Genomic DNA, 22692 nt, shown 5'->3' with positions numbered 1-22692 from the left:
CCCCTCAAAAAGCGCGTGAGCCAAGTTCACCATCTTGTTCATCATCTTGTCCTCACAAGCATAAACTCAATCATTTGCGCGCAGCCAAACAGGAGAGAGCCTCAAGGCCATTAGTTTAGAAGTTAAAGCTTCATCCTTTTATTTAGAGAGAGAGAGAGAGAGAGAGACGTTTCTGAAAACATTTTTTTTACATGTTAACGTTGTTGGTTTTACATCACGGGACATTTATATCTGTGTCTCTGTGAGTCAGCATTTCATTTGCTCTGTTCCTGAATCTTTGGATGTACAAAGATCTCTCGCCTCCTCCAGGTCAGTATATTTTCTTATCCAATCCCTCTCTCTCTCTCTCTCGATTGTTATCTCTGTTCTGTTTCCTTCGTATATGTATATCTGTGTGTTTATATGTATATGTCTGGTTTTTTCTGTAAGATTTTCTTTGTGGGGATCTTTTCCAACTTGGGTTTTTGTAAATTTTGTAAATTTTCATTTTTTCTGTGGTGAGTCATATGGCTTTTTTCTGTTTAATTATTTATAATATGAGGGAAGATTTTCAAATTACTAACAACCTTTTGCCGTGCTATACTGTTTTCATTTCTTTTGATTTTTGACGAGTTTTTTTATGGTTTTATTTATGGTGGAAATTCAGTAGAAAAGAAATGTGAGTCGAAGAGCGTAGAGCTCCAAATTACTCAAAATAATTATGAACTTGATTTTCGAAAATATAAAGTAGAACGAAAACTTTCCCATTCTGGAAAGACTTGATAGTCGGGTGAAGTGAATCATGCTATCCCATGATTGTAGATAGGCTGTTGAGTTCAATCTTTAACTGTTGACCCTGTTGGACAGTTTTAACTTTCTACAGGTGACCAAAGCAGAACATTTTTTCATAAGCTATTAGTAATCCTCAGTTGAGGAGTCCATTTTCTGTTTGAATTTTACTGGTTTAAGTCGTTATTTGAATCATCGGCCGAGGTTAGAGAAATCCTAACCGGAGTTACATGGTGAACTCTATGGCATAGTTTTTGATATTGAAGTAGCAAAATTGAAACTCCTTTTGTGACTGATGAATGCAATTTTTTACCTCCATATATTGGAGAAGATGGTGTCAGTGTTAGCTGTTAAGAATCATGTGGAGGGCATTTGACAACAAAATGAAGTTGTGGCACTAATATTTGAAATGTTTAAATTGTGAGTGAGAAATGGGGGAAATAACCTTTTGAGAACTGTTTGAATCCGGGAACATTGTAGAGGTGTTTGTGAACGGTTTTCTGGTTTTGTTACGTTAGTGCGTCATCAATGACCTTGCGTAAAGCGGGAGGTCTCGGGTTCGAGACTTGGGAGCAGCCTCTCCATAAATGGGGGTAAGGCTAGCCGACATTCACCTCTCACAGACCCTGCGTAAAGCGAGAGCCTTGTGCACTGGGTACGACGAGTGCGTCATCAATGACCAGAATGGCTGTATTTGCTTGTTATCCCTTTCGTATTGTTATTAGATGCCGTGAAATAATGCTGATCACCTGTTTCGGTGGTCTTTTCTGCAGATCTTCGCCCTATAATTTGGTGTACCCGAATTACTGGTTCAGGGTTTTTTTTTTTTTTTTATATTTAAGAAATTAGCATCTGGTGTGGGAATATACTTTATCTGTGGAAATGTAGCTTCTTAGTTCTGCTGGCCCCTCGGGTGGAATATGAAAATAAATTTTGCTTACCATATTTCAATTTTGCTCATCGAGTTGAAGCTTCAATTCTAATTCGGTGTATCCATTCTCAATCTAGATATATAGATTTCCACCAGTAGAAGTCGGTATATTGCACCACGTATTTGATAGATTGAAGAAGGCTGAGCTTTCGTCTGCAATCATGAGTCACCATGGTGTCATCTGTGTAGCACAAAGTGAGACTACAAAAGGAGTCAAACCGTCATACTGTAATTCCCCTTCCCCAATCCATGATTTTTTGGGTAGTGAATCACAAGGCAGGAGTGTCACAGCCAGTGATTGTTCATCTCCACGTGTGTCTCCTTTCATACGGGAAAAATCTTTTGGATCTCCTACTAATATGCAAGGATCCCCTGTTCAGCATTCCAAGAGCGCGTTTTCACGTTCTTCTGTTTTCTGTACCAGTTTGCATCAGTCTTCTTCATCGAGCTCCGAAACCTCTCGTCAGCTTGGGAATTTGCCATTTCTTCCACATCCTCCAACATATGGCCAGTCCATTTCTGCTGTTGATTCAAAATCTCCATTGCTTTTTAGCGAGGATAAAAGCAATCAATATGATGACGAACAATCGGAGGATCTCATGAAAGACTTTCTTAATTTGCATGGAGATTCCTCACACGGAAACTTCCATGGTATTAGTTATGGAAGTGACACTCTAGCACTTACAGAACAATTAGAGTTACAATTTTTGTCAGATCAACTTGACATAGCTATCACGGACAATGGAGAGAATCCTGGGCTTGACGTAAGTAAATTATAGTCATCAAATACTATTTGCTAAAAAATTATACATGTTACTCGATTCTAGTTTTAACCACATAAGTTTTAGATTTGGATGAACTGTAAATGACTTGTTTTTTAATCAGTTTCAAATTTCTTGGTGATATTTTCTTGTCATATATTTACAAGTAACTATTGCTTTCCATGATGTCGGTTTTATAGGAAATTTATGAGATTCCTCAACCCTCACCAAAACCGGCTATAGGACTGACAACATGTAGTGAGGGTTGTCGCTTGACAACACCGCTCGTTGATGCTCTTACAAGTCACCCCTCTCCCGGGCCAGCCTCTGCACATAGGCCAAGAATGCGATGGACGCCTGAGCTCCATGAGCGTTTTATAGAGGCCGTTAACAGGCTTGATGGGGCTGAAAGTAAGTACCACACCTTGTATTCTACTTTAAACTGGGGTTTTGTTCCGTTTCAATGTGGGGAGCCCTATTTGTATAAGTTAGTCTAGTGATAAAATTAGCAGTTTTCTCATTTTATTACTTAATCTAGTTAAGCTGATGTTTACAGAAGTTACCAACATTATTTCGATTTTTACGAAGAGCTCATGAGTGTACTTTGACATGCAGAGGCCACTCCGAAAGGTGTATTAAAGGCTATGAATGTTGAGGGCTTAACCATTTATCATGTGAAAAGCCACTTACAGGTACTCATCTTTAAGTTTTCAGTGATATAAGAGTCAAATCTGGTACGTAATGTAGCTATTTGACCTATGTTGCTAATTTCTTGTTATCTGCAGAAATACCGACTTGCCAGGTATATGCCAGAGAAAAAGGAAGGTAGGAACAGATTTTGAAAGTAAATCGTAGCTTTTGTGAAGTCGTAATATCAGCTATTGAGTTTTGTTTCACAAGTACAATTTATTTGCTAGTTGGCTGCGACACGAGAACTGAACTAACCAGGCCTGGATATGATCATACGGTTGGTTTGAAACCTTCGTTTCTTGAAGGGCATAGTTTTAGGTTTATCTTGGCTTGAGCGAGTTAGAAAGTGATCTTGGTTGATAGTTTCAGTTTGGGCCGTCGATGATCATGTTTATCCAATGTCACTAGATAGTTTGACATGATGGTTTTTCAGCTAAAAAGAAGATTAGATCTGTTTTCCGTAATGTACATGGTTGAATGTTTTTACAAATTGTTGACCTGCACTCTCCCTCACTCCTTAGATAAGAAGGCCTCTAGCTCTGAAGAAAAGAAAGCAACTTCAACCATTAACGAAAGCGATGGACGTAGAAAAGGGTCAGTATTGCTTCTCATACATATCTAGTTTTCTCAGCAAATGTTTGGATATTATTTTGTTTAATTTGTGAAACTTCATTTTTCTTGTCTCAGGAGCATTCACATCACCGAGGCTCTGCGCATGCAAATGGAAGTTCAGAAGCAACTGCATGAGCAGCTTGAGGTGAGAATTCATTTGAAATAGATCACAGTTGATGTTTCCTTCTGTTCTTTTGGCTGCACATCGGTTTCATGGTAGGTCAGATCTTGAGTCATTTAAGAAAGTCTAGGTTTTGATCTTGTATAATTCTGGATTGCAAACATAGGTTCAAAGGGTCCTTCAGCTACGCATAGAGGAACACGCAAAATACTTGCGGAAGATCTTGGAGAATCAGCAGAAAGCCGGCGGTGCTTTACTTTCTCCGCAAGCTTTGTCATCACAGACGACTAATTCCGCTCATGTGTCCGCACAACCGCCTTCATCAACCTGTGTATCACCCCCACAACCTGCCGTGTCCGACTCATCATCGCCTCAATCACTGAAGCATAAAGCTACTGACTGTAGTGCCTCTGAGCCGCCGACGTGCACCAAAAAGCCCCGTCTTGAAGAGAGACCGGATGAGGGTGTGGTCGAAAATCCTCAATTATAACTGCTTCCACAACACCTACTCCACCTCGGAGGTCTCAAGTCCATTGTTTGTATCATGTATAGAACTTCCCAGCTTTTTGTAGCTAAAACTAGCAATTGAATTAATATTGCTTGATTTGTATCTCTTGACAGAAAATTAGTAATGAAGAGATCATCTTTTCAGTTCATTCTGTCAACTGTATGCATATTCTTGTGAGATAAGTAAATGTAGAGAGCACAGAGTTTAGAGAGACAGAGATGGAATAATTGTTTTCTGTATTTCACCTTAATGAATGTAATAATCTCACAACCAAGTATTTATAGCTAGCACCTTATAACAACCTTAAGACAGCTTCACTCTAAGCTAGTGACACTTGTCATGATCCTAGCAATACACACTATCCATCCTCCCTCAAACTCATGCTGGGCACTACCAAGCATGAGGCTGGAACAATTGAATCTAAACTCTGGAGAACATAACCCTTTTGTAAACATATCAGCAACTTGATCAGCAGAATTCACAAACTACAATAAAATTGTCCCTTGCTGAACACGCTCTCTCACAAAATGACAATCTATTTCATTATGTTTGGATTTAGAGTGGAAAACAGGATTGGTGGCAAGAGCCATCGCTGAGATATTGTCACAATGAAGCAAAGGAATGTCTCAACAAGACAACTGTTAATCTTTGAGTAATTGTTGCAGCCAACACAACCTCTCCAATGCTGGTAGCCATAGCCCTATATTCTGCCTCGATGGAAGACCTGCTAACTGCATATTGCTTCTTAGAACTCTAAGAGATAGGGTTGGAGCCAAGAGACACAACAAAACCAGTCGTGGATCGTCTATCATTGGGATCACCAGCCCAATCAACATCTATATAAGCTCTCAAATGTACAGGTCCATGTCTAAAGCACAAACCAAGAGTTAAGGAACCTTTAAGATACCTTAGGATTCGCTTGACAGCAACAAAGTGAGTTTCCATAGGACAATGCATAAATTGGCATACCTGATTAACAAAAAAAACCAATGTCTGGCCGTGTGAAAGTAAGATATTGTAAAGCTCGTACAAGACTTCGATAAGCAACTGGATCTGAGACTGGAGGACTCCCATGGTTGAACAGTTTTTGATTAGGATGGAAGGGAGTTAGACATGGTTTACAATCAACCATATTAGCCTATTGGAGCAACTCCTTGACATACTTGGTTTGATGAACAAAACAACCCTGAGGTTGATATTCAATTGGTAACCCAAGGAAAAAAAATATAGAATGCCCAGATCTTTGATGTCAAACTCTTGTGTCAATTGAGTAATCACAGATTGTATAGCATTATTGGTATCCCCAGTCAAGATTAGATCGTCCACATACAACAACAGGACAACAATTGATGTGCCACTAGACTTAACAAATAGAGAAGGATCATCATATGATGTTTTGAAACCCAAGTGAAGAAGAAATTTTGAAAAAAGTTCATTCCAGGCTCGAAGAGCCTGCTTTAAGCCATATAATGATACTTTCAATCTGCACACATAATCTAGATGTGTAGAATCAACAAATCCTTGAGGCTGGGACATATACACTTCATCTTCAAGAAAACGATGCAAAAAAGCAATTTTGACGTCCAATTGTTTAAGTTTCCAGCCATGTGTAACAATTAATGACAAAACTATCCTGACGGTAGTTGTTTTCACTACAGGACTAAAGACTTCACAATAGTCCAGCCCAGCTTCTTGAGAAAACCCTTTAGCAACTAAACGAGCTTTGTATCGAGTAACTGAACCACGTGCATTTATTTTTAATCTTGTAGATCCACTTACACCCTACAAGATTCTTGTGTTCTGGAAGACGAACAAGCTGCCAAGTATTCTGTTGAATGAGGGCATTAGTATGTATCAAGAAAAACAATACACACTCATCACTTTTAGCTTCTCACACAATCTTGTCTAATCCTGGACTTTATTTACCAAGCGATCAAAGTCATAATTTACAATTGTATTAGGTAATTAGTTAAAAGTCAGAAAAACCTTAAGGCCACGTTTGGTACACACATTGGAGTGTACAGACTATTTCAGTCCGATAGACTAATTTGGGCATTAGATAGCATTGACTAGATAGTCAGGTGTTTAGTACTGTGTTAGATTAAATACCAAATTATTTTATCCTGTGTTTTGTATGTACCAGATAAGAGAAGATCAGAAAAAGAAGAAGAATCAGAGTAATGGAGCATCTCGCCAACACCATGGCGATGCCAATCTTTAACCAAAATCATCCCCTCTTCTCCTTCTTCATATGTTTCTCCGTTAATTTTTGAATTTCTTTTTGCTCTCTGGTTGTTGGAATGGAAAAAACCCTTTTTTTGTTCTTATGTAGATTGCAGACTGGGATTTGGGAAGGGGAGGGTAGTGGTAACAATTGAGTTGGGGTCACTGGAGAAGGGTTGCTATGGTGATTGCGAGTATGTTGAGATGGGTTTGGGACTTTGGGGAAGAAGAGGGGGAGCGATGGTAATACCTGGGGTTGAGACAACGGCTGAACGACGGCCACGTGAAGGAGATCTGCAAAGAATGACCAGATTCGCGAGAGAGGGATGGAGAGTGCGAGCGAGCGTGTGTTTTGTTAGGGCAAGTCCAGGGCCGGTTGGTTCTTCTCCAGTCATGGAGAGCCCGAGTGAGGGTGAGAACCCGACTAATTATACAAACGTTTTGGAAAGGATAAGTAAGCACGTGTGAGCTGTATTAGATTTGTAGGCCAATATTATTTTATTCGGTAACTATTTTTATTTTTATTTTTTTGGTTGAAAAGTAATATCTTAAAGGAAGGCAAAATAACCCAAATACATTGGGGAAACAGATACACAACAGCCCTGCTGAATCAAATAAACAAAAACAAAACCCTTAATCACTAATCTCCAACCGCAAAAAGCAACGCCTACCGCTGTCACTGCCACAAAAGTCTTGCCAGCAGCCACCCAGGCAATTACACTAGAGAAAACAACTAAGTGGTCAATTCGACCAAGATGTCGCAGCACAAAAATAACAAACATGCAACCAAAAGCACTCACATCTAGATTTTGTCACCTAAAACGCCTAACCAAGAGATAGTCACTGAATCCAAATCCCATTCACCAATCCCTGAAATATATACATAGTAAAATACCTTTACTTTGGCTGAAGCTGCAGAACATTTGGCCTCGAGGGAATTTTGGCATGCCAGTAAAGGGAGGGAAAGTGAGGGAGGGTAATGAATTTGGCAACCACTTTCACCTGAGCCCGCAAATTAGAGCAAAGGATGAGTGTGGGGATGGATTATGAGGAAGAAAGGCAAAAGGAAAAAGCAAATAGGAGATGGATTTTTGGGTTTGGAAGGGTGAGAGGGATGGAATGAGAGAAAGGACATGAAGCCCAAATCTGAGACAAGCTCAGGAGAAAATATAAGACAAAGCCTAAGGAATTTGAGATAAAACTTCGGGCAAAATTGAAAAAAAGAGAATGGGAAAAGGAGAAGGATGGAAAGAGTGAGAACAAAGAGGTTAGAGGGGGGGGGGGGGTAACCACGGGCACCCAAGCCTAAGGCTAGGGCAGGTGGCAAGGGTGTTTGCAATGTTTAGAAAACCAAAGAGAAAGCGCTCATGCGGTTAGGGTATTTCCTTACTCAATCTGGTGGCTATTTTACACATAAATACACAATGATTAATACTATCTGGTGTCTTATACGAGCTGCCAAACGATGCTTAAGTCAAAACATAAATACTTGACAAATTTTTTTCGTGTTCCTTTTGATGGCATGACGCTTTCAATGTGACCCTTATGGTGAAAAAAATTGTTAACTAAACTCCTGTGGTGAGTCTTCTTAAGGATTGAAGTCCAAACCCAAACTTCGGTTAGTCTTTTATTAAACAAACTCACGTGACTAGTATGTAGAGGGATCAAATTCATCATTCAATTCAAATTACATCTTATGTTTGATTTGGTGATTGATCCCGTGAAAATTTGGTTGATGACCTCTTTTTTCTCCTCCATCACCTGGCGATGGTTGCTTCCTTCTGCTCTTGAAGTTGAAATATTGAGTATTCAAATGGTGAATGTGTTTGTATAGAAAATGAAGGTGTCGTTTTATACTTTAGTAAAAGGAAAGTGTATTTCCTAAAAATGAAAAAATTTGCTCCACCAATGAAACTTATTTTAATATTAAAAAAGAAAAAACTGAATTACATGTTTAAATCTAGGAGATACAAGTGTCCTGTGGGATCCATCGCCAAGTGAAGGTGGAGAAGATATGGGTCGTCCACCAAATTTTTAAGGAATCAATCATCACATCAACATAAGTTGTATGTAATTAACCACAACTAATGGCTTAACGGTAAAATTGCGGCCTCTAATAAACACAAAAATATGTGAGATTATGGATTTGATGCTTCGAGTTGGTGAATCTGTTTAACAGTGATCACTGACATGGTGAAAATTTCCCATAACATTTCTAGACCCAAAATGGTAGATAATCATGGTTTGCCACCAGTTGTTCCTATTTTGACAAAAAAAAAATGTAATTAAGATTGAAACAACAAATTTGACCCCGTTCACGTTATAATCAACTGTGTTTGTTTAACGAAAGACTAACAAAAATTTGTATTTGAACTTCAATTGCTAACCGAGCTCAGCATAAAAGTTTATTTTCACCATAAAAATCGTATTAAAAATGCCGTGTCACAAAAATAACACCACTAAAAAAATTCAGCCCAAAACTTCTAATTTTAATTACCCATTATGCCCATGCCTCCCCTTTATTATATTCTTGGTGCTGTGGTAACCGTGACTGCAAAACTGTTACTGCTGTCAAGTATCAAATAAATGCTTTTACTTCACACATCTCCAGATGGAGGATGCGATTTCATTTAACACAACCAGCCCATGTACACATGTGGCCATGTAACATAATCAGCATCGTTTTCTGGCAACTGGGTTTCTCCTAGAAATTTCAAATTTCAAAAGCACTTCTGAAAAAAGCAAATTTTTTGCAAGATCAAATTGAACCGAAGTGTCAAACCCTTGGCTCCACTGTTAGTCAAAGGGCAGCTACTATTTTAGTGTTTTGCTGTTTGGAGGTATTTTTCTCCGTTCTCCAAACATTTTGTTTCTATATTTGCACAAAATCCTTGTTACTTATCAAGTCTTAATCTGCCCAGCCGCATCCTTGTCACTTTTGAGGTGCACAAAGCTTTGAGTTTCAGGAGGGAGAATTGGTTGAAGTTCTAGAGAGAGAGAGAGAGAGAGAGAGAGAGAGAGAGAGAGTGAGAGAGAAGCATTTGAGTTGAAAGTTGGGGTCTTTACAGCTGCAGGAAATTTGGGTCAGTTGGTGAAATCTTGCTCTAGGTTATATGTATGCATCTTTCTGCTTTTCTGCTTATTTTTTTTGAGCTAACAAGTATCAAGTAACAACCCCTTTTAATTTCCGGTCCTATTTTTTGGTTTTTGATTTCAATTTGCATCTGCATGTTCTTGTTTTGTTGTGCTTGTAGTCTTACTGACCACTCAGAAAGGGAGGCATCTTTTAATTTTTTATAGGTCGGTTGTGAAAAATTGATAGGGTCTTTTGGGCTAATGGGGGACCACTGAGATCCGTCCTCTGGATTTGTATCTTGTGCTGCTTATTTCTTTGAGTAATCTAGTTCATGACGTATAGATTGGAAGCTTTTGCAAGGCAAAGTAAACGCCTTGGCCTTTATTGACCTGCACTTTTGAATCTCAGTCAGACTATGGTATAAGTGAAATCTCGCTGAGTTTGTCGTTGCATTATTAGTCTAAGATGCCACGGTAACGATTTTTCTCCCGCTTCTATCAATTTTTTATTTATTATCTTCTAAAATTCTATGGAAATGAAGGTAATGGGGGCAAAAAGCAACCAATTTCCTCTCCAAAAGAACTTTGGAAGACTCTCAGAGGGTAGGTTTGATGATTGCAGTCCTATTAATTCACCATGGAATTACTTTTGGCTCCCACGAGGGTTTAGGAAGTGCCCCCACTTTTGTTCTTTAGCAATTTTGTGTTTTTGCATTTGGTGTCCTACCACCCACTGTGCAAAAAACCCTTTACTCTGATAATCTAAAACCTAATCATTCTGTCTTTTCCTTTTTGTAGAATATCATAACCTCATGATTTTTCCAAATTGACTGCTTTTTTTGGAAGCCCTAAATTTGATGGAATGTGAACAGTAAATTTGTAATTGATTGCTGTATGATGGAAGTGCAGAAGGTAGTTTGCCAAATTTCCCTTTTATTATTGCAATGATTTGAGGTGGTTGTGCCTTAATTCGAAACCGAATTTGGGTTAACGAATCTGGTCCTGATAATGTTTGTATGGTTGTGTTGAAAATGACTGGTAGCTGTGGCATTCATGAGTTTGTTTGTCCTCATATGGTTCACAGGTGCCCAGTGCCTTGTTTCTAATTTATACATCTCATTCACGCTTGTTTCTGAGATATACTGAGGTTGTCTTCCACAAAACATCCTGAAACTCTTCATTAAAAATTGGAAAAAAGACAGGTGTTTTACATTTGAAGTGGGATTTGCAGGATGTTGTGATGCTTGTTTGTATGTGTGGGAACTGGGAAGGCATAGCTTCTAGTACCCGAAACCAAGCTGTTTTCGGTGATTTCAGGATGTGCTTTAAGGGATAAAATCCAAACTCCATGATCGCAAGATGTGTGACTCACCGTTTGTGCAAACTGCCTTGAGCCAGTGAGTGTGCATTCATGTTCTTTGTTGTTACTCCACGGTTTTTTGGTATATGAAGTGGGTCTTTAAGATATTTCATTGATAATGATTTCTTGTTTTGTTTGGTTGCAATTTCCAGAAGCGTTTCGTTTTGTAAATATTCGCATTCTAGCATCACTAGTAATTCGGAAATTCAGTCATTTTCTGCAAAAGAACTTCAGAGTGAGAGCTCATTTTCACAGGTAAGAAAATCTTCCATAAACTTGATTTGTGTTTCAGCAAATTTAGACCTTTTCAAAAACTATATTAGTTGAATTTATGCTGTTAGATTCCCCACCTCAGTTTCTCCTTTTCCTTTCGAGTTATGCTCTATGGTTGAAGTCACTTGTTTCATATTCATGTTTCAATGACTGTTAGAGGTATAATTTTCTGATCTTTATCAAATCTGTGAATTAAGTTCAATACTATGTTTGTAATGAAAATACTTAGGAACCAGCCCAACGGTAAATATTTAGGCTAGGAGATGCTTGATTATGCAAGGAAAATATATTTTCGTCTCTTAAATTGATTTTTTAGATAGGTTTGATTGCAAATGCCTTCAAATTTATTGTTTTTCTGATCCAATGCTGCATTTGGAATCAAATAGATTATTTCGTACATTTAGGAACAAAGTATCAAATTGCAGAATCCACAGAATCCAGAGTTCATTATTTCCTACATTACACTTCCCTCTCTTTAAGAATGATAACACTCCCAGGTTAGCTTTGTAATATAAATTGAAATCTTTGCACAAACAAAGTATAAATTGAAATCTTTACAACTTATGAATTCATTCGGGTCAAAAAAGAGTGTTGTTTATGTGGTTCAAATCAATAACTACATAACATTTTAATATTTTATTGAATATAGAGATTACTGTCTGTTGTTTATGTGGTGGTTAAGTCACTTCCTATTGATTGTAATTCTGATAATTTGTTTATCTTTAGGTGACCAATCCCGATGAAGGTATTGGAAGATTTGGGTCATGCTCTAAAGGTAGTGATACTTACCATTACAGATTCCAGCTTGAACAGGATGTAAGTTTCCTTCCTACCTGAAAACAAGAAGCAGCTATTTGTGTGTCTGTAATACTATACGTATGCATCTTCTTTCTTTCCAAAAGTTGGGGGATTGTAGAAGTTAACAGAAAATTTGTTTTCAACTTTGAATAATACTTCTGACTTAGCAGCCATTGGTATAGCATTGTCAACCAGAGAGCATGCTGTAAATTTGCTTGTCATTTCCTGGATGCTTCATCATCCATTCTCTATGTCTGTTTTGATCTCAAGGGATTTCCTTTTAACTGCAGTAAACAGCTTCTGTTCAAATCTTGCTAAATTCCTAGTTTGGGTTATGCTAGATAACATGTCATAGTTCCAGTATAATGGTAAAGGTATTTCCTGGGACATGCTAGGGACCATCTCATTGTTCAAAACTCCTGCAACAGAGTCTTAAGAGCTAATACATATGTTTATTAAAGGACATATTTGTCATTGTCACAAATTACAATTGACCTATGTAAGTGCTTCCGCAATAGGTACAAAGGTTGCAACTGCAGCTGCGGCAAGAAGTAGAACTGCATACTATCCTGGAAAATGCAATTGAGAAAAATGCTGTTAAATTTTCCAGCCCTTCATGCCTCCCTTACTATGTATGTTTTCCTTTATCTTGTTTTGTTTATTTTGTTTTCATAATTAACTTCATCCCTTCATAAATCATTATCTGGGCATCCTTGTGATAGTTCTAAATTAACTTCTGCGAGACATTTCGATCATGGAGTTCAGGCTAGTTTAATGCAAACTACATTTCCTCTATTCTATATACTATTGATTTGTCTGCTGCCTAGTCATGGCTCTGATAACTTCTATAAGGTCCCCAAGATTGTCATGAAAGCAGTGTATTGGAAAGGGGCAACATCAAACTCATATTCCATATTATGGCACGGCTTTTGAGCGTTTAGGATTTACACTGAATGTTTGAAAGATTGTAACCCATTAAGTTGAACCTTGCGTTAGTTTTCCCTTGAGTTAGAACGCTTTCCTTAACTATTCTTTTCCATATTCCACCTCTGCTCCCATATTAACTATCATCCAGGTTTCAAATTGGGATTTTAGGCAGTGATGTAGTCTTCTGTCCCATTTATACAGGCTCAAGAGCTCCTGAGCAATATTTCTGCGCTGGAGGTTACAGTTTCAAAACTTGAACAAGAGTTGGTTGCTTTGCAATTCCAACTTAGTCAAGAAAGAAATGAACGAAGGCTTGCTGAATATCGTCTGAGGCATCCATCTCCTCAGTCCATGTCTCCTCACTCCTCTGACATTATGAAACTAACGGTATGCTGTCTTTGTCATTACTCCATGCCCTTGTTTTCTTTTGATGTCTTATTAAATTGTTTCAATATTTTTTTAGTGTCTTGAAAGTAGAGTGAAAACTGAAAATGTTGCTGATGTCAATGACTTGAAACGGTTTTTACTATTTTATATATTTTGTTCTAATAAGATAAGTAAAGGGTAGAGCTATTTCCAATTCCTGAAATGATGGTTGGAAAAGGTGAACTCTATGGGCCATTTGCAGGTTCATTTTTTTTAAACACCAGAAATTTTTTTCTATAAGATATATCTGGGTGATCAAACACCCTTTAGAAGCTTTTTGTTTCAGGCAGCTGGTAACCTGAATTAATAAGTGATGGCATAACATATAGTCTTTACCAAATTCGTTGTAGTGTATTTAACTTCTTTTAACCTCATCCAGATTTCATCTTCTTTGAGGACTTCAGAGCACACCAATCGTAAATTACATCATTCCTCTGAAGATGACTCATATCAGGAGCCAAAGGATCAACAATTAACTGAGGTATCTGTTAGTTTTTCATGCTCAGATATTGCTCTCTCTCGATTGATTATTTGCGGAGTAATGTTCAGCAAGCTTAAGCGGTAACCCATGGGATAACATTTTTTTTTTGGACTCATTATCAGAATGCAGTGGACTCCATTGCAATTCACCATGATATGAAAATGTCTAGGAAGATGGATTCTGAATCTTTTCAACCTGCTGAGTTCGGGAAGCTTCCTAAAGGGATGCGCCCCAAGGGCCTCTGGGATCATCCAAACCAACTGTCAGAGGAGATGGTTAGATGTATGAAAAATATATTCATATCTTTGGCTGATTCAGCTACACCATCAAAATCTTCAGCACAAGAGAGCCAATGCTCGTCTATGTCTCCCCGTGGACATCTTTCCAATTCCTCTTGGTGGTCATCATCTGAACGGTCGATGATTTCATCATGGGTGCAGAGCCCACAGGTTGATATACAGAGTAACTCTGAAGTATTAGCTTCAGAGAATGCCTGTGATCCCTACAAAGTTCGAGGAAAACTGAGTTGGGCGGACATTGGGAACTATGGATTAGCGACTGAAGTTTCTTGGATGTCAGTTGGGAAGAAGCAATTAGAATATGCTGCAGGGGCCTTGAGGAGGTTCAGGTAATACTCTTGTTTTGTCTCTCTTTGGCAAACTATACTTGATGTTGTGCATCAAGAAAATTCTCTTGTGAAAAATATAAAATATACTACAAACAGTCTGAATTCAAAAAATCTTCTAGGAATTTTGCAGCCTTTAACTCATCGTGCCTTTTTCTTTACTTTGTTGTTTTCCCTTTGATTGGATAAAGTCTTAATTTGGAACAATACCGAAGTTGTTGATAGATTCCATCTAACTCTCAAAAGAGTTTACATGTAAATATGAAGTAATAAATATGTTGGTTCGTAATTGCAAAATAGTTTACTTACACGATGTGGGCATCTAAGCCTATCATTTTGTAAAATAGGTCAGACAAGTATAAACTATTGTTGCACATTTAAATTCTTACCGTTTGTCTTGGAATTTCTAAAATTGTTGTTTGAATATAAAGCTCATCATAAAACTTTTTCTTTTCTTCCTTTCTTTTTTCCCGAAACTGAACAGAGTACTTGTCGAGCAATTGGCAAAAGTAAACCCCATCCATCTGAGTTACAATGAGAAGCTAGCTTTCTGGATTAACTTGTACAATGCACTGATTATGCATGTAAGTTTCCTTCATTTTCTTAAATGTGTAGTATATGTCACATTGGTCAACTTTGCAAAGCATCCATGCAAAACTTGTGGAGTTAAATGTTTACTACTTTGAACAGGCTTACTTGGCTTATGGAGTCCCTAGAAGTGACTTGAAGCTCTTCTCTTTGATGCAAAAGGTCCGATTTCTTTGATAGTTCTCTCTATAATTTTGCATTTCTTAAGTTCTGGATGACAGTGGAAAAATAATGCCAAATTTTGGTTGCTTGACAAAGAATTACCAGCCAAGTGTATTGATTGGTGTCGTACTTTTGCAGGCAGCTTATACTGTTGGTGGTCATTCTTTCAATGCAGCTGCTATTGAGTATGCAATTCTGAAGATGAAGCCACCACTCCATAGACCACAAATTGTATGAACTTTTGCCTAATGATCGCTATGAACTAATTTTGATTTTAGTCCATTAATATACTTCATTCCCTGACTGACAATTGTAGTGAAATATATCAGGCTTTGCTTCTTGCCCTTCACAAGCTGAAGGTGTCAGATGAGCAACGGAAGTCTGCAATCGATACCTATGAACCACTTGCAACGTTTGCTTTGAGCTGTGGAATGTACTCTTCACCAGCGGTAATCTTTACACTTCTTCTGTGTGCTGAAGGCTTAATTTTTGTTTCCTCTCGGAAGTCGAGGACTCGAGCTGTATTTTTATGTTTTGACATGAAATACATAAATGCAGGTAAGAATGTACACTGCTAAAAATGTGAGGGAAGAGCTTCAGGAAGCCCAGCGTGATTTTGTTCGAGCTTCGGTTGGGGTTAGCAGCAGGGGGAGGTTGTTGGTGCCAAAAATGGTGCACTGCTTTGCCAAGGGCATTGTGGATGATTCAAATTTAGCTGTGTGGATATCACATTACCTTCAGCCCCACCAAGCTGCCTTTGTTGAACAATGCATATCACAGAGGCGACAAAAACTTCTTGGTTCACGTAACTGTGGGATTCTTCCATTTGATTCGCACTTCCGGTACCTCTTCCTGCCTGACAAAATTCCTTTATGATCCCGTTATACTGTACTGCTAGTTAAATACCTGGGATTAGCTTGACGCCCTATATGGTGTGATGATATAAAAGATCGGATTAGTTGACAATACGGTGGCAGTTAGGGTCTTTCAGCTCAGAGACCTCATATATACCCTCAATAGGGTGCTGTACATTTTGTTCATGGATAAGTTAACAGGAGTTGAGATACAACGTTTGTAGGTGACTGACGTCTGTATTTGCTTGTATTCTACGATTGCAAAAATAAGAGACGGTATAATGTTCATTGCTTAAATGTAATACATCCGGTTCCCACGTTACATATGAATCATAAGCCTTGAGAGGGATTTTGGTTGTTCAAGTTCTTGTGTAGAGTTGGTTTACAATGTTATGTGATGCGTTAAGACACACAACTGCCCAGGTTTGCTTAAGATGTTTGAGGATGGAAAGCTAAGTTGGATTTTTGATAGGATGATGATGATTCAAGGAGATCATTTCGTATGTCTTTTTCATGCCATTCTTAAGCACCCGTCTGTATTTGTCCTGTCAAATGAGCTCCTCCCCTCCTTCAGAAGAGGTTCGATGGGAGATGCAAACAAGATTTTATCATTAATAGCCAAAACTTGACCTCCATTTTCATAAATGTTAGGTTTTATAAAAAATTTCAAATATGACACAACACTCATGCAAAAGTACCCAAATACCCTCAAAATTTGACCCTCAAATGCAGAAGCTGCTATCTCTGTTGTGTCATTGAATGCAAAGCCATTGTTCTACTATCCAGGGAAGAACTTCATGCCAAAACAAAAACCCAGAACCTTGTAGGATTCATAATATTTCTTATTTATTTTCAAGAACGGTTAAAATACAAACTACAGTTGAGCCAAAATTGTGAAAAGGATATGGATTTGTTTATCAGATGAAAAGTTCTTCATGGGTGTTGCTCAAATCAAAATAGTGTTTGATGTCTTGGGATGAAATTGACTTTTTGACTTTTCACTTCTGTGCTTTCAAAGAGAAAGGTAGAGATGCATGTTTATAAAAGGGGAACCGATGATCTTGATTAAGAGGATATTATCAGTAAAAATAATTACAATTGAAAAAAATAAATAAATAGGAATTTTGAGAGAGAGAAGTTGAAGACAATTCAATAAATGTGGGCAAAGCATCGCTTGATAAATTGTATCCATGGTAATTTTGAGAAGACGACCTTTGAATTCGGAAGTTTGCTTGGTAATTGGTGTGTGGCTCCACTGTTTTCTCCTTCCTCTTTGGGTTTTGGTTTTGGGTGTAATTAGGTTAAATTATGAGGGTGATTGTATCTATTTAAATGAATTTTTTGGTATATTTGAAAGTTTTGATAAAAATTGACATTTTTAAAATTAAGAGTTAAATTTTGGCTATTAATGATAATAACTCGATACAAACTGTCTTGGGAAAGGCATTTTGTACTTTTTGTTGATCAGAAATCTCTTTAATGGACAAGTCTTAAGGAGATGTGAAATACCGATTTTGAACAAAATATAAATTAAAATTATAAAAAGTTAATTTTGTTGAAGTTCTAATTTAATTAGGAGTGTGATTGTATAAATCTTAAATTGTATATAGAATTGTGTTATAGACCTTTCCTAGTGGACCTTGTATTACTTGTAGGCAATGAACCATGCTATGTTTATTATATATAAAGATAAGAGTGGTGAGAAAGAACATCATGGAAATTTCCCAACTCTCTATGTGCCACACCTTTTCCCTATTTTCTTATTAAAATAGGCTTACAACATGTTATTAACATGCTCTTGATGTTGAGTTATATATTTGGAGAAGGATCTTCTACAACCAAGCTCATAAGTAGGGTTGGAAAAAAATCCTTAATTACTCGAACCCGACTGAAAAAATCTGGAGACTTTGGTACGGGAATTGAGAACCAGATCCCCTCCGGACTCAAAAAATCTGAGCCTAAGGATCAAATGATCCAGACCATTGAAATTTGATCCAACGGCTACAAACAGGGGCCCCTTTAAAAGTTATAATAATTGTAGCCGTTGGATCAAATTTCAATGGCCCGAATCATTTGATCCTTGGGCTTAGTTCAAATGGATCCGGAGGGGATCCGATTCCCGGGAATTGGGACTAGGGTTGCCAAATGTTCAGTAATCTCGAACTAATATATATATATATATATATATATATAAAGCATTTAAGGGAAGAGATCCCCATTTTCCAAAAAAAAAAAAAAAATAGGGACATCCTCTTAACTGTTAGATTTGATTTTAATGAAATTATGTGGCCTGTGATTTAATCTCAACTACAGAATTTCATCAAAACCAAATCTAATAGTCAAGAGGATGTTCATATTTTTGTTTTAAAAATAGGGATCCCTTCTGTTAAAGGGCCTGGATACACACACACATATTTGAATAAACCGTAAGCATTGGATTCTGTTGAGATTAAATCTCAACCGTTAGCTAAAAGACCTCTCTCTTATCTCTCAAATGACTCTGCGCTCCCTCTCTCTCTCTCCCTCTCTCTCTCCCTCAGACAGACCTGCACTCTCTCTAACCTCTCGAGTCTCTCTGCACTCTCTCCTCTCATCCTTCGCTATGTCAGCATACTTGGACTCAACACTCTCTCTAATTCCTCGAGTCTCTGCACTCTTTGCTCTCCCCCTACTCCCTCTGTCAACAGACTCAACACGTCGGCCGTCGAGCTTGAGTCATCGACCACTACCCCATATTCCAGATCCAGACTTCCACGGTTCCACCTCTAACGACCTCCAAACCGAAGCTTCTCTAATCTGAAGGTGCCAAACTTCATGAAATTATTGCCCATTGATTCGATTTTGATTCTGAAATTGAGGATTAGGGTTTTGAACTTTCAATTTGTGGATTTAGAATTAAAATTAGGATTTTTGTTTTGAAAATCCCCTAATTTCATTTACTGCTTGATTTCTTTGTATTTTTCTGCTTTTGAATTTTGATCGACAACTTCTTCGATCCTTGACTGTCCGATTTTGGAGGGGTTGTTTGCAAATTTGGGATAGGGGATTGGAAATTTGTTATTTGGGGACTGCATTCATTCGATCTTCCTAAATTAGGTTGATATCATCTGACTACATTAATTCCCGATCTCGAACCGAAAAACCAAAAGGTTTCGGGTTTTAGAATCCTATCCCGAAAAGAGTTGGTTTGGGATTCGGGCTTTGGCTTTGGCTTTGGGTTTCAATTTCGATATTATAATTAGCCTTATAGCATGCAAGATTCGTTATGATGCATAAACCTCAAATTTCCATGGTGAAACACGAGATTCCCAATGAATGTCCAACGGTTTTGAGCTTCGAACCCCCCAGACCCGTAGTCGAACTACCCACACCCGCAGACGTGGACCACCCACCGCGTGACACTTTACAGACCTTTGACGACTTGCATGTCGTTGATTTCGAAGCCTCGACAGTCTAATTTGACGAATTTCGTGAAATTCGAATGAATCTTATAGGGTTTTGCCCCTTCCATCGTGACTCTGAGTCGAGAATTTTCATCGTCGTGATTCTATGTTTTTTTTTCTCAAACCCTAGCTCGCTCTCTTCCTGAGATCACCATCGCCAGTAGCAACGCCGTTGGATTTCCCGACGGAAACCCCCACCCAGCTTAGCTGGGTTGATCTTGCCCCACTTGAGAATCCGTGGGTCTTCTCATTTGCTTGACCCGCATCAAACCTAGCCTAAATTTGGGCTTGGGCGTTCATTTGGGGTGCGTTTGGTACGCGGGACGGGACAGAACGGGACGAGGTGTTCCGTCCCGCGTTTGGTACGCCAAAAATGGGTGGAACGCGCTGTTCCACGGGACATAAATTGGGTGTTTTTGCGTCCCGCCTCCTCCCCCTGGAACGGGTTGTTCCACGTATGTGGAACATAAAAATTCCACTGTCTACCCTCCCTCTCTCTCCCGCAGCCTCCCTTTCCCGTACCTTCGTTACCCTCTCTCTCTCTTGTAGCCTCCTCATCCACCACAAACCCAGCAACCCAAATGCTTCGTTGCCCAAACATAGCTTCGTTACCCAGCAACCCAGATGAATTCGAGCTCGATTTCGGGCTTTCCGGGCTGAGTCGGCTCTCTTTTCCTCTTCTCTTCTATTTCTTTCGCCGGCTCTCTCTCTCTTAACTGAACAAAAATGGACAAGAAGCTCAGGAGCTTACTTCACGTGCCAAGGAAACATATTTTACAGGAACCCCATCAAGCATGCCCGTAGAAATCAAGCTCTTAACATTCGACGGGAAGCTGAAAGCCTGAAAGCAGCAGCTCCACGTCCACCTTCCAATGGCTTCTGTCAACCCCTGTTGCTCCTCAATGGCTCTTTCCCCTTCTCCGTAAGCCCCCACCCCCTCTCTTTCTCTCTGGGTTTAAAATTTGTATTATCCGTTTGTTGATTTGAATAATCACAGTGATCTGAAATGTTAATCCTAAAATTGTGAGAGATAAATTGAGGTTTTTCATGTTTTGGAATTGAGGCATTGTGTGTGTAATGTGTGTTTAATGTTAAATCTTCAAATGGCCGTCCCGTTCTGTCCCGTCCCGTCTCGTCCCGTCTGCGTACCAAACGCTACCTTGCTTCACAGTCAGCCATTGATTGGGTCTGGGCTTATTGTGCCCACTGAACGTGTAGTCTAGAAACTTAGTTGGGCCAACAGCCTCAATATGTTTTTGGCACAACCCACCTTATATTGTGACCCAATATTTTATTCTTTATCTTTAGATCATGACATTTATTTAATAGTCACGTTGACTACTCGGACTAAGGTTCCGAAGTAACCCAAATTTACTAAACTTGTTGTATACAGCAGCAAGAGCATTAAACGATTCAATTCAAACGGGTTCGTTCCCAAGTACCTTGATGATCTTTTCACGAAGTCACTGCTGAAGTCCACATTTCAGAAGCTTGTTTAAGGAATTGGTATGCGGAAATAGTTTGAGTTACAATGCTTCTAATTCTCATTGATAAGTTTTGTCAAACTTAGGAGAACTATCCCAAGTATACTTATGTGACCTTAATGTACTTTTTTCCTATGATCAGGATTATTTCATCCCAGTGTTCTAAAAATTCCTGCATATCGCCGCCTAGGTCCCCAGTACTAAGTGGCTAGCCACCGGCTCAATGAGTCTCTAGGCATTTGAAAAATAAGAAAGTATGTCTATACCTGCTTAGGCGTCCGTCTAGCCTGTCTAAACCCGCCTAGGTCGCGACTTTCATATAGACAGAAAATGAATAATTTTCTTTTTGCATTTTATTTTGTCAATAAAATGTAAGAGACTTGTTGAATACTTGGATAAACACTCATTATCTGCTTGTTCATCATGTTTTCAATATGTTCTAATACTTTATAATCTTTATGTCATTTTATTTTGCAATTTATGTATGCCAATACACTTATGTGTTTTTTAAGTATCAATAGGCATTTATTGATACAATATACAATAAATTTACGTAAATTCGTTTAGTTCGTCTCGGCCTCCGCCCACGTCCTACCTAGCTGCTTAGGCGTTAGACCCGCCACCCGACTAGCACTTAACATCTTTTAGAACCTTGTCTTGTCCCATTGGGTTTTTGTTGCCAAATGAGGTTTTGATAAGGCACTCATTCCAAGTTGGTCATACCCTTGTGTGTGTTCTACTTGCGTCCTGAAGGCATTAAGTGTTGACATATTGCATTACCTCACTTTTCACCTATGCCCTTGTGTTTGACTAGATGAGACAACTTCATCAACTGCTTCTGCATCATCTATGAAGACTTGATGCGCCAACTAATTCAGTACTTACACACTCAAGGGGAGTGTTGTAGTTCTAATTTAACTAGAAGTGTGATTATGTACATCTTAGTAGATTGTATTTAGGATTGTGTTCTAGATCTTTTCAAATGGGACCTTGTATTACTTGTAGAGCAAAGAGGCCTGCTATGTTTACTATAAATAAAGACACAAAATATTGAGAAAGAACATCATGAAAATTGACCAACTCCCTCTCTCCCAGAATATAATAAAAATTCTCCAACTCTCTCTCTTCATGCTTCGCACCTTCTCCCTATTCTCTCACAAGGGGCCTACAACAAATTTGCATTTTTGCTTTCGGAGTTTCTAGTTACACCAAACTTTTATCTCTTGAGGCCCTACTTACAAATTTTAAAGAAATTTTTAATTTCAATCGTGCCGATCATATGAAAAGACAATGAGGACAATACAAAAACTACTAAACAGAAAGCTCTTCTCGCCCAACACTCGCACCAAAACCCTCATTTATTGGACAACAGTCACGACTCACTCCCTCCCTCCTTCCAAACCCTAAAAAACTCAATTCCATAATCTTTCACGTTCATCGACGCATTGATACAAATTTCCGAAGAATGGATGATGAAAACGTCGTTTGGGAACATCCAAAGGAGACATAACATCATTATTTTCAAGATTTAATTGCCATTTCAATTTTGAGAAGTTATGAGTTCGCGAAATGTTCGGCAAAC

The 22692-nt window shown here is 38.5% G+C and overlaps 2 protein-coding genes across 10 annotated transcripts; both read left to right on the top strand.

Annotated features, from left to right (window-relative positions):
* Window positions 1–65: 65 nt before the first annotated feature.
* Window positions 66–4539, top strand: LOC126609698 (myb family transcription factor PHL6-like). Of its 4 annotated transcripts, none has more exons than XM_050277569.1 (8): window positions 66–309; window positions 1777–2463; window positions 2661–2871; window positions 3076–3152; window positions 3246–3285; window positions 3672–3744; window positions 3838–3907; window positions 4050–4539. In XM_050277569.1, exons 2-8 carry the CDS (start codon window positions 1861–1863, stop codon window positions 4371–4373), a joined length of 1398 nt encoding a protein of 465 aa, XP_050133526.1. In that variant the 5' UTR covers window positions 66–309; window positions 1777–1860; the 3' UTR covers window positions 4374–4539. The 4 variants fall into 4 exon arrangements, with proteins under 4 accessions (XP_050133526.1, XP_050133527.1, XP_050133525.1 ...); XM_050277570.1 differs by having other exon boundaries at window positions 1542–2463; XM_050277568.1 differs by lacking the exon at window positions 66–309 and adding an exon at window positions 346–1361.
* A 4682-nt stretch (window positions 4540–9221) lies between these two features.
* On the top strand, window positions 9222–16546 carry LOC126612106 (uncharacterized). 6 transcript variants are annotated; one of them, XM_050280414.1, is made up of 15 exons: window positions 9222–9454; window positions 9536–9697; window positions 10774–10836; window positions 10921–11086; window positions 11202–11304; window positions 12049–12138; window positions 12639–12752; window positions 13249–13434; window positions 13853–13954; window positions 14077–14582; window positions 15064–15163; window positions 15270–15329; window positions 15468–15560; window positions 15659–15778; window positions 15888–16546. In XM_050280414.1, the coding sequence occupies exons 4-15, from the start codon at window positions 11049–11051 to the stop codon at window positions 16203–16205; spliced, it is 1830 nt and encodes a 609-aa protein (XP_050136371.1). In that variant the 5' UTR covers window positions 9222–9454; window positions 9536–9697; window positions 10774–10836; window positions 10921–11048; the 3' UTR covers window positions 16206–16546. The 6 variants fall into 6 exon arrangements, with proteins under 6 accessions (XP_050136371.1, XP_050136369.1, XP_050136373.1 ...); XM_050280412.1 differs by lacking the exon at window positions 10774–10836; XM_050280416.1 differs by lacking the exon at window positions 10774–10836 and having other exon boundaries at window positions 9536–9729.
* Window positions 16547–22692: the final 6146 nt, after the last annotated feature.

This window comes from Malus sylvestris, chromosome 17 (assembly GCF_916048215.2).
Source record: "Malus sylvestris chromosome 17, drMalSylv7.2, whole genome shotgun sequence".
Taxonomy (NCBI): Eukaryota; Viridiplantae; Streptophyta; class Magnoliopsida; order Rosales; family Rosaceae; genus Malus; species Malus sylvestris.
Note: the sequence above shows the minus strand (reverse complement) of the source record. Positions and strands in the feature narration are given on the sequence as shown.